At 49.3% G+C, this 11,052-nt stretch overlaps 1 protein-coding gene across 1 annotated transcript; it reads right to left on the reverse strand.

The window, feature by feature from the left end:
• Positions 1-807: 807 nt before the first annotated feature.
• On the reverse strand, positions 808-2,776 carry LOC130688124 (uncharacterized). The gene has a single exon (XM_057511113.2). The coding sequence runs from the start codon at positions 2,590-2,592 to the stop codon at positions 844-846; it is 1,749 nt and encodes a 582-aa protein (XP_057367096.2). The 5' UTR covers positions 2,593-2,776; the 3' UTR covers positions 808-843.
• Positions 2,777-11,052: the final 8,276 nt, after the last annotated feature.

Consider the following 11,052-nt stretch of genomic DNA (forward strand, 5'->3'; position numbering starts at 1 on the left):
CGCTATGAGTATAGCACATCTGCTACCCAGGATCGAAATTACCAAATTCGACGGTGATCTACACAAATGGAGGGATTGGTGGGCGATTTTTCGCACACTTATCCACGAAAACCAATCCATGAGGCCCATTCAAAAATTTAGCAGATTGAAACTTCACATAATGGACGAAGCTGCTGGTGCGATTTCGTACTTGGATCTAAGTGAAGAAATTACACCAAGGCGATAGAAATTCTAAATGGGAAATACAACAAACCGAGATCGGTGAAAGCTGACCATTATATTGCCATTACAGAACTAAGAAAAGTAGAACGTTAAGAGGACCACAAACCCTTACGACAACTACACGACAAGGCAATGGGCCATGCTTTGAATCTCGGCAACCTAGAACAGCCTACAGCTCAAAATGAAGCCATTATGGAGATCATCACAAGAAAACTGTCAATTGAGCTAATATCAAGATGGCACGGAGAGACCAGACTGTCACAGATACCATTGAAAGATTTCTTTATTTTCATCGATTCGATAGCTGAAGACTGGGAATATTGTAGCAGTATGTTGTATTGACGGTTCACAAGACTAAGACTGAGGCCTGATATACGACCACGGGGGACTATATAAGGGGGAAAACACTGACGTCACACGTCCGGGTAGCATTGCATACTAACCGGATCACATAACGTGGTCATTGACCACGTGACATCCCCCTCTAGCTGCATTCGTCCCCGAATGCATTACTAAAAAACAAACAACACAAACAAAAGGTATAAACCGAAAGAAAACCGGGGACACTGCTACATGGTACAGGCCACATGACACCCCCCCCCCTCCACAAAAAAATCATCCTCATGCCAGATGCTCAAAGGACGACTCCAGCTTGCGCAGTGTCGTCAAGCAAGCCTCTTCATGCGCTGCCATACGATTGTCTATTTCCGTAAGGCAATGCATGGTACTCCACCGCCGCACGCGTCGCTTCTCAGCTTCTTCCTCGACGAACTCCTCCACCATCCGTAGGCGTTCCCGAAGGTCAGCCATATTAACGTCTCCTTTTCTCCCTCGGCACCACTGGATACTGCACACAGCCACACTGACCATAAACAACGCTGCTCCCACACCCCATAGCTCGAATGGATATTTATGATGTTCCGCTGCTCGTTTTTCCCTCTCCGAGTCGTCTACTTCCAAAGCACGAATAGTTTTACCAAAACTAGCTGCGTTCGTCAGACTGCCGCCGATCCGTTTCAAGGACGCCTCTAATGAAGCCTGCAGCGATGAGTTCGTAGATTTCCCGCTCGTCATGCTTCCTTGTTGTTGGGCGTCTGTAGCTACAGCCCAGTTTACCTCTTTTAGACGTGGCACAAAGTCGTTCCCCTTCCTAGTGGATGATAACGAGTGTTGCCTACTGGCCTGCAAAATCCACTCATCAGTTTGAATGGAGCAACCGTGTGGGATTTCGACAATGCCGACCAACGGCAGCTCTGCTCTCGAAGAATCCCTCGAATCTGTCTGTTGGGGACACTCCATTACAAGAGAGCGTAGATTATTCATTGATACTGCCCATCTCCGGTGGCCCAGGTAAATGGCTTCAGGTCCTCTCCATTCTACTACAACATGATCGCACTCCGTCTTCTTTTTGTCAGTATCCTGCAGGAACAGCGCCATCACACAAGTCTTCTTAAAATTTTTCCGGTTGATAGCTTTACTGGGCGGACATACCGAGCTTGCCCTTCCCTGGCAAGAGCGTACCTCGGTTTCCGTCAGTTCAATAAATGTTTGCCGATCCCGCCCTACCACCAGAAATGCGGGAATGGGTGCGTAATGAAGACCCGCGTTACCTGCAGCACTAAATACTGGCAACACAAATGTTCGATATAACTCAAATGTCTTAGTAATCTCAATTATTGGCAGATGAATGAATAGCCGAAGCCCGTTTGTTGTTGCCGCTACGACGACCCGGGCTTCCTGGTATGCCCTCCACAGGTCACCGTTCTGCAAAGCAGATGTTAGTGCCCAACCCATCGCCAAAGAAGCTCGAATTTCTTTAAGAACCGATCGCAGTTGAGTAGGTGGGAAAAGTTCCGGGGGTAGGTTGCCGGTTGCCAACAGGGCGAGACCAATGCCGATGTCCTCCAATGCCATGCTGGCCCAGTCTAGAACTTTCTGAGCAGCTCGAAAGGCTTCATCCACCCTCGTCGTCATAATCACTTGACTCTCTAGGGCGTTCACGGCACTCACCACATTCTGTCTCCATTTGTTGAATTCCTTCTCCAGTGATTGGTGCGCTCTGTCCAGCTGCTGCATGGCCAGTACATGTTCCTCGAGTTCTCGTAATGTCTCATTCACTAACGTTGCTTGATGAGCCACCGCACCTACTATCCCCGACGTTTCTCCTCCCAAGGCTTGCAGCTGACCATTAAGTTCTTCTAGATCTTGACTTGTCGCCACCCCAAACAGCCATTGCAGTGCGGTACCGCCGACGTCGATAATACCTCTCTTGGCCCTCCTGGGCCCTCCGGCCACCGCCTCCCGCAGCGTGTCGTACCGTTCACGTACAAGTCCAAATAGCTCCAACCCGTCCGTCGCCCTTTCCACCATCTGCGCCCGTAACCGTGCACTCCATTTCGTTTCCTCCGTCTGCGATTCTTTCTTCTTGGCCGAGTCGGTGAACCAAAGGTGCAGTTTGTTCAGGGCGTTTTCTATGGGTCCGAACGAGACATCGGTCACTACTACCCACTCCGAGTCACTAAAGAAGACCTCCCCTTGTAATTGGAATATTACTCCATCCCTCACGAAAGCCTCTTGGGAATGTCCTTGACTGGGTTGTACCCCCATCAGCGGTCCCAGTAGTCCTAGCAGAAGGAGAAGAGCCCCCACTGCCGCCTGCGGCATTTGTCCGTATCGTACCAGTGGCATCCGGGCTCGTGTCGATCGACGCACCTGATCTTCAACCCTTTCACTTCGAGCTTCTTGCACCTCCTCGTCCCGGGGTATAGTCTCTCTAGTTTCGGCCTCTCTGACAAATTTTTTCATTTTCACCACGTGCACCAGTTCTGTCTGTCGACCACTTGGTCTCTTTACTTCGTAATTTAATGCCGACGCCCGGTGTACCACCACGAATGGTCCTAGCCACCGGTGAAGTAACTTTTCGGCTCTCCCCACCTTCCGGAACGGCTTGTACACCAATACTTCTTCCCCTGGGCTGAATTCCGGTGTAGCTCTCCGAGTTGCGTCATAGTACCGCTTCTGCCGTTCTTGTACAGTATCCTGCATAAAAAGAAGAACACCCGATTTTTTTTAAAAAGCCATCTATGGGTAAAAAATATGAATTGTTTACCTTTTTTAAATTGGTTCGGCCTGTGTTTGGCCAAAAACGCAAAAAGTAGGGAAGGGTAGTTTTAAGTCCAGACACCTTTTGCTAATGCCTCAGGTGTTACGAAAAATGTCTGGAAAAAGTAGTCTAGTCTTTTTTTGTTAGGCCCCCAACCCCCATGCCCCAGGCTAAGATGAAAAATATTTAATGAAAAAAGTATCATCCTCAGTCGCAGACGTTATTCAACAACAACTTTAAAGCGCGGGAAAAATTTCGTCTCTTATCGGGTTTGAACCGCTGCAATCCGTATCGGAATCCGATCCTATCCCACTAAGCTATTACTTTTTCTCATTATAGTCTATACTTTTGCTTATAAAAAGATATGGAGGATGAATACAAAAAAAGCAGTGCTATATGCTGTCGATCTAATTAGGCATTATGGGGCGTAAGCGGTGAGTATCGGCTTGTGACGCGGGAGATCGGTGTTCAAGACTTTACATACTAAATTACTTTTATACATCATGTCGTTCTGAAGCATCGTTTGTAAATAATATAACTTACAAATAGTAAAAAATTTTCCCCTTCAACCTCCATGAAATAAACGAATATATAGGTATTGATAAGACAACATCTTGAGAAATTGTAGCTCAGTGGTAGAGGTTCGTATTCAGACACGGATAGTAGTGGTTCAATCCCGATAAGAGACCAAATTTTTTCCGCGCTGTAAAGTCGCTGTTGAACAAAGTGGGTGACTAAGGATGATATTTTTTTCATTAGATATTTTTCATCTTAGCCTGGGGCATGAGGGTTGGGGGTCTAACAAAAAAAGACTAGACTCTACTTTTTCCAGACATTTTTTTCGTAACACCTGAGGCATTAGCAAAAGGTGTCTGGACTTAAAACTACCCTTCCCAACTTATAGCGTTTTTGCGCCAAACCCGCCCTAACTTATTTAAAAAAGGTCAATAATTAATATATTTTGCCCATAGATGGCTTTTAAAAATAAAATCGGGTGTTCTTCTTTTTATGCAGGATACTGTACCTGTACCAATCGTTCTTTCACCATCTTTCTCGCGGCTTCCACATTCCGGGCCAGTGCATCAGGATCCTCTGCAAGAGGCGTCGCGCGTACTCCCATCACTACATCCGCCGGCAACCGCGCTTCTCTGCCGTAGAGAAGGTAAAAAGGTGTCTTTCCGGTCGATTCCTGAACACTAGAGTTGTACGCGAATGTAATATAGGGCAGAATATCGTCCCAGTTAGTGTGTGTGCTGTTTCTATACATCGATAGCATGTCCCCCAATGTGTGGTTTAGTCTTTCTACCAGGCCGTTTGCCTGGGGATGATAAGGAGTTGTCGTTCTATGGTCCACCTCCATTAGACGCATGACTTCCATTGTGAACTCCGCGATGAAACACTTTCCACAGTCGGTAACCACCCCCTCCGGCGCCCCATGCCGTAAGACAATCTCCTCGACGAAGAACTCAGCCGCGTCCTGGGCCGTCGCAGTTGGAACGGCCCTCGTCTCAGCCCACTTGGTGAGATAATCTACCGCAACGATGATATTCTTTTTGCCCCCCACCGACACGGGAAAAGGCCCCAATATGTCCATCCCAACTTTATCGAAAGGTCTCTCCACGCGGATGATTTCCATGTGTCCCTGAGGTTCTACTGGCGGATTTTTTCTTGCCTGACACTGCGGACATGCCCGCACGTAGTTTAGTACCTGCTGTCGTAAGCGTGGCCAGTAGTATCTTTCCTCTATCCGCCCTAGCGTCCTCTTCACCCCTAAGTGCGCAGCCCAACGATCGCCATGGTATGCGTCTAAAATCTCCAACCGTTGATCCGGGGGTACGCATAGACGCAACCTCATTCCTTGTTTACCCAAGGTTCGGCGATGCAGTAGTCCATTAATCAGCACGAAATTTTTGTAGGCCACGGCTGTACTCCTTTCCAGTTGCCTGCGTACCTCCCCCATCCCGGGACTGCTCCTTGCATCTCCCTCGTCCAACGACGCTCCTCCTCCCATGCTGTCGTGTATACCGGTAGCAGGTCCTCTTCGTCGTCATTGTCTTCTATCCCATCCATCGGATACCGAGATAGTGCATCAGCGTCCTCATGGAGCCGCCCACTTTTATACACAATTTCGGGCTGATAGTTCTGTATGGACAATGCCCACCGTGCCAATCTGCCCGCCAAATCCTTCTTTGTTGTTAACCAACAAAGGGCGTGATGGTCCGTCACCACTTTCACCTTTGTCCCCCAGATGTAGCTGTGGAATTTCTTCACCGCCCAAACCAGGGCTAAGCACTCCTTCTCCGTAATGGAATAATTTCGCTCTGTTCGGGATAATAGCCTGCTGACAAAGGCAACTGGCCTCTCCCCTTTCTCCCCCTTCTGTACTAAGGCCGCCCCGATCCCGTATTCGCAAGCGTCGGGATGGATTTCGAAGGGCTTTGTGTTATCCGGGTACGCCAACTGCGAAGCTCCCATTAGCGCGTTCTTAAGAGCCTCGAAGCTTTCCATGGCCTCCTCCCCCCAGATAAATGTTTTTTTTCGCCCACAAGATCGTGTAGCGGTCTGGCGATTTTGGCGAATCCGTCGATAAATCTTCTATAGTACGAACACATGCCTAGAAACGCCCTTATGTTCTTCACTTTCGACGCTCTGGAACCATCCACCGAAGGGTGCGGGAAGTCTCTCACTGTCTGCACTTGCTTCGGATCCGGTGAAACCCCATTTTTATCCACGATATGTTCAACGCCCGTAGTTGTGGCTGGGCAAACGTACATTTTTCCACCTTCACTTTTAGATTTGCCCCTCTCAGACGTCCCAGTACCCCGCGCAGCCCTTGCACGTGTTCGTCCACCTACCGAGAGTACACTACAATATCGTCCAGATAAACTAGACACGTTGTCCATCTGAGACCACTTAATACCACGTCCATCATTCTTTGAAAAGTTCCAGGTGCCGAACACAGCCCCATTGCCATCACCTTAAACTGGTACAGCCCATCCGCTGTGACGAACGCCGTTTTCGGACGGTCACTTTCCTTAATGGGCACTTGCCAGTATCCTGACTGCAAATCCATGATTGAAAAGAACGCCGCACCTTCCAATCGTGCCAGAGTCTCCTCTATCCTCGGTAGCGGATACACATCACTTATTGTCACTGCATTTAGGCGCCGGTAATCAACACAAAATCTCCACGTCCCGTCCTTCTTTCTGACCAGGACCACCGTCGCTCCCCATGGACTGTTCGAGGGTTCGATAACTCCTGCTTTCTCCATTTCCTTGCACTGAGCTTCTATAATGATTCTCTCCTTCCATGCCCGAGCATGGGGTGGTTGCCGAATTGGTTTTGCTTCCCCGGTATCTATTGTATGCTCTGCTGCCGTACACAGTCCTAGTTGGTCTTCGGGCCACGAAAAACAGTCGCCATATTCTACTAACACTTCTCGGATCTTTTCTCTGTCTGTCGGCGTTAATCCTTCTCCAATCCTGCTTTCAAATTCGTGTTCCCGAAGCGCTTCCTTCTCTGCTCCTGCTGTCACGACGGCTCCTGGCGTATTTCCTTCCTTGATTTCGGTCACCGGCTCGATTATTCCTAACACCGTCCCCTCTTCCATCCATTGTTGGTGGTCCGATAAGTTGGTTATCGCCATCTGTCCGATTGTTCCCATGCCGCTAACCAGAACCTTTCCCGTCGACACCCTTTTCGTCCTCTGCAATGCTTGGGATGGCTCCACCAGTGCACTTTCGCCAAACCCTTTCAAATCTAGTGGTTGAGTTGCGACTACTTTCATCGATCGGGGTGGGACCCAGCATCCTTTCTGGACTACTAGTTTCGGTGCTTCCTCCATCGTCTCCTCCACCAGTGCTCCGAGAGCAATGTCTCCAATGAAGATTTCCGGTAGCGCCCCAATCTTCATCCGAGTTCCAAACTTTTCCAACATGTCCTTCCCCAGAAGTAAGTCGATGTCGCCGTCCAGAACCAAAGCCTCCCCCTCGACGGTCATCCTCCCATCCGATACTGACAGTCTTGCGGCTCCTCCCGGTCGAATCTCCTTGCCGTCAACTGATACTAGACGACTTGCGCGCCATGGTGTCACTGCTATCCCTAGTTCTCTCACTAATTTGGGCGAACACACGGACACTACCGCCCCTGTGTCTATCACGGCAGCCACCCGTTTTCTCCAGCACAACACATCCAGTGCTACCATCCTCTGGATGTCGATTTTCAGAATTGGCCATACTAGCACCTCCGGGTCTCCATGTTCTGTCCCTACTAGACCAATTACTTGCTTACCCTCTCCAGCGAATCGCACCTGCCGTTGCTGTTGCGGTGCCCCTCCTTCTCGCTGGGAGCTCGGGCAGTCGCGACGTATGTGTCCTATCCCTTCACACCCGTAGCATACGACTTGTCCTTCCGGCGTCCGACCCCTCAGGCCTCCCTGACCGTTTGCTCTTGTTGGACACTCTCTCCCGATGTGCCCCTCCGTCTTACATCTGCTGCAGATAGGTTTCCCCTCCGGAGTCCATTTCAGTATCGATCGGTTATCCGACCGATACTGTTGACTCTCCGCTCTTTCTCCTTGCTGTGCGGCTGCCCCTGATGCGTTCCTTGATGCCACGGCTCCCATTAGTCCCTCTAGCAATTTTTCTATTCGGTCCATTCTCTCACTTTCCGTCGTCGGTGTTTGTTTTCCGACCACGCCCATCGCCCATTCCTCGTGTCTCGCTCGGGACGTCATTTCCTGATACCGCTTAATTTCTTGGAGGAATTCGTCACATGAGTTGGGTTTCAAACTCCAGAGTTTCTCTAGTAAACTTGGCTTGAGTCCTCTCCATAGGTGCGCAAATTTCGTAGCTTCGGTCATATTCGGGTCTACTCTGCGGCATAAATCCAGGATGTCGTAAAAATACTCGATCGTGGATTCCTCGATTCCTTGTTTGCGTTCTCTCAGATTCGCTTCATTGAATGGGTTCTAATTGACTGACTTGAATTGCTCCAACAGCTGTGTTTTAACTCCTGGTACAACTGGTGGTCCTGCAACATCCTCCCATTCGGCTGCTAGTTGTCCCGCGGCCTCTTTGTATGAGTACCACTTCTGCGCTGCCCCGGACAGCGACAGCTCCACGTGGTCGCGAAGTTCTTCATTTCCCCATCGATTATACCTTCCGATTCTCTCGTATCGATGCATCCACTGCACGACGTCTTCCCCGTCCTTCCCCCCGAAGGTGGGTGGGGATTGGAATTTCATCTGTGCGGCCATCGCGTGCCTTGCGCCCCCTTGCTGTTGAGCTGCTCTGAATCCCTGGATGAAGCTGCTGATATTCGATGATCTTCTTCTGAAATCCGCGAAATCCCACTCTGGCTGCTCTTCTTCGTGTTCACCCGATCCTTCTTCCTCTTCGGCGTCCTCCCACCGCTCAGTTTCCTCCTCACTGAATGTGAGATGATACTCCTGCCGAACGGATGCTGGTCGCTGCTCCTGTTCGTTAGCCCCGTCCTCTATTTCTCCTCGCTCTTCCGTTCCGCTTTCCCTCAGCGGTCGACTGCGCGTCCTCGCCCGCCCCTGAGATGTACTCACGATCTCGGGTATCCCCCAACTACCCCGTGCCACGAACCGTCCCCGAGTGTCTCGGATTCTCTCCCCGCTCCTTACGTCCTCTTCTCCTATCATCTACCTCCCGCAATCCTCGCACCGCTTGTTTCTTGCCGAACTCTTCGGCTCCCGGTTCACTCCTCCCCTTCTTGCCCAACACTTCGGCTCACGGTTACTTCTCCGCTTCTTGCCGAACTCTTCGGCTCACGGTTCACTGCCCCGCCTTAGCCCTTTTCCCCGTTTTTTTCCCCGGCGTCTCTCCTTCGTTATGCTTCCCCCGATTGCCCTACGGTCGGAGCCGTGACCCCGTACCCCAACAATTTAAGGTGCTAAGACCAGTTGGGTCGTCGACTCTCAGGAGTCCCTGACAGCCACCGCCTCCGTAGCACAGAATCGAACAGAAATACAACCACAAAAGAGACTTACCAGAGGTTCTGCATCTCCACCATGTAGCAGTATGTTGTATTGACGGTTCACAAAACTAAGACTGAAACCTGATACACGACCACGGGGGACTATATAAGGGGGAAAACACTGACGTCACACGTCCGGGTAGCATTGCATACTAACCGGATCACATAACGTGGTCATTGACCACGTGACAATATGCTTATTCCACAGAGAAACACGAAAAAAAAAGACGAAACCAGAGGCACCAGAGTAACCACAACGAGTTACGTTTGCAACAACGCCAACGGCAGCTGAGTTAGCAGTCACAGGGACTGCAACTGAATACCCAAGAAATCCGAAGTACTGGAAACAATTTAGCTTGGAAAAAAGAAGGTTTATTTTGTAATTATAAACACCCCCCGACCAAATGTAATGTTACACTAGAAAAGAAAATTGAGCAAGTCAAAAAAGAAAAAAGGTGTTGGAAAATCATCCAGTGAAAGAGTGTTGGAGCAAAAGCAAGTGCTACAAATGTGGAAAAGATCACCACACGGCCATCTGCAACAGACCAGCTAATCCGAAATCGGTGACGGCAACAGTAGTAGCATCTCCAATGGTAAAGGTAGCAGATGACGCTCCTCTTTCAATGGAAGCACGCCTATTTGGTGGCGTATACGTCCAAACGGCAACAGTAATAGTGGAGGGCCCAAAAGTATGGCTAAAAGCTATTGCTTATATCGATCAAGGATCGAATGCAACCTTAATTCGGAGTGAACTCGCTCAAACTCTACACGGAGAGTAGAGTGTTATTTCTCCTGATAGAGGAAAAAAGAAAAAAAAATCTAGCTCTAACTGTTAAAAAGATATTTAAGTTTTCCCGAGACACGTAGCGCCATAAGAATACATTGAAAAAAGAGGGGTGTACCTAATCGTTTGGTGGGTACTGTAGCTTCACCATGAGAAAAGCTTGTCTGATGTCAGCTGTCCAGGTGATTGGATTCAATCTAAGCAGTAACATCACGTCGAGAATGTCCGGGTTCAGATTGGGTCCTTCTTCTAGGCAGTCGTGCATGCCGGTGTCCAAAACACTCTGACGTTTTTACGAAATCGTTTTTGGATAATTCGTGCCCGCCAACGGATAAAAAGTGTCAACAAACAGTGCGTGAAGTGTCAACGAGTGCAATCGCGTTCCTTCAATGAAGAAACGGCTTCAATGCCCTTGGATCGCACCAAGAGAGCACAACCCTTTAAAGTCATCGGGATTGACTACTTCGGACCAATGTACGTCTTAGAAGAAGTCACCCTAATCGAAAAAGACAGTGAAGGGAACGGCATCGAAAAAACTCGTGTAGGAGAGAAAAAAGTGCATGCGTGTTTGTTTACTTGTGCCGTCACAAGAGCCGTGCATTTGGAACTTGTGACCGATCTGACTGCCCAAACGTTTATGCACGCGTTAAGAAGAATGATGTCGCATAGAGAAGATTGCAAAATTATCTACAGTGACAACGCGTCAACATTTACATGTGCGGCAAAACTGATATCAGAAGATCCTACCCTAGCCAACTGGTTGTCAAGCAAGGGTATCCAGTGGAAATTCTCCCCCAGCCTAGCTCCCTGGTGGGGCGGATTCTGGGAGCGAATGGTGCGCTCCGTTAAAGAACCGTTAAGGAAAGTGTTGGGGAAAATGAAAGTGAGCTACGACCAGCTTCACACCATTTTGGTCGAAATCGAAGCTATCGTGAACTCA

This window comes from Daphnia carinata, unplaced genomic scaffold (genome assembly GCF_022539665.2).
Source record: "Daphnia carinata strain CSIRO-1 unplaced genomic scaffold, CSIRO_AGI_Dcar_HiC_V3 NW_026452937.1___fragment_2___debris, whole genome shotgun sequence".
NCBI classification, from domain to species: Eukaryota; Metazoa; Arthropoda; class Branchiopoda; order Diplostraca; family Daphniidae; genus Daphnia; species Daphnia carinata.

Excerpts from the sequence above, each read along its gene's own strand:
- LOC130688124 (XM_057511113.2), bottom strand. The coding sequence starts at position 2,592 with ATGGTGGAAAGGGCGACGGACGGGTTGGAGCTATTTGGACTTGTACGT.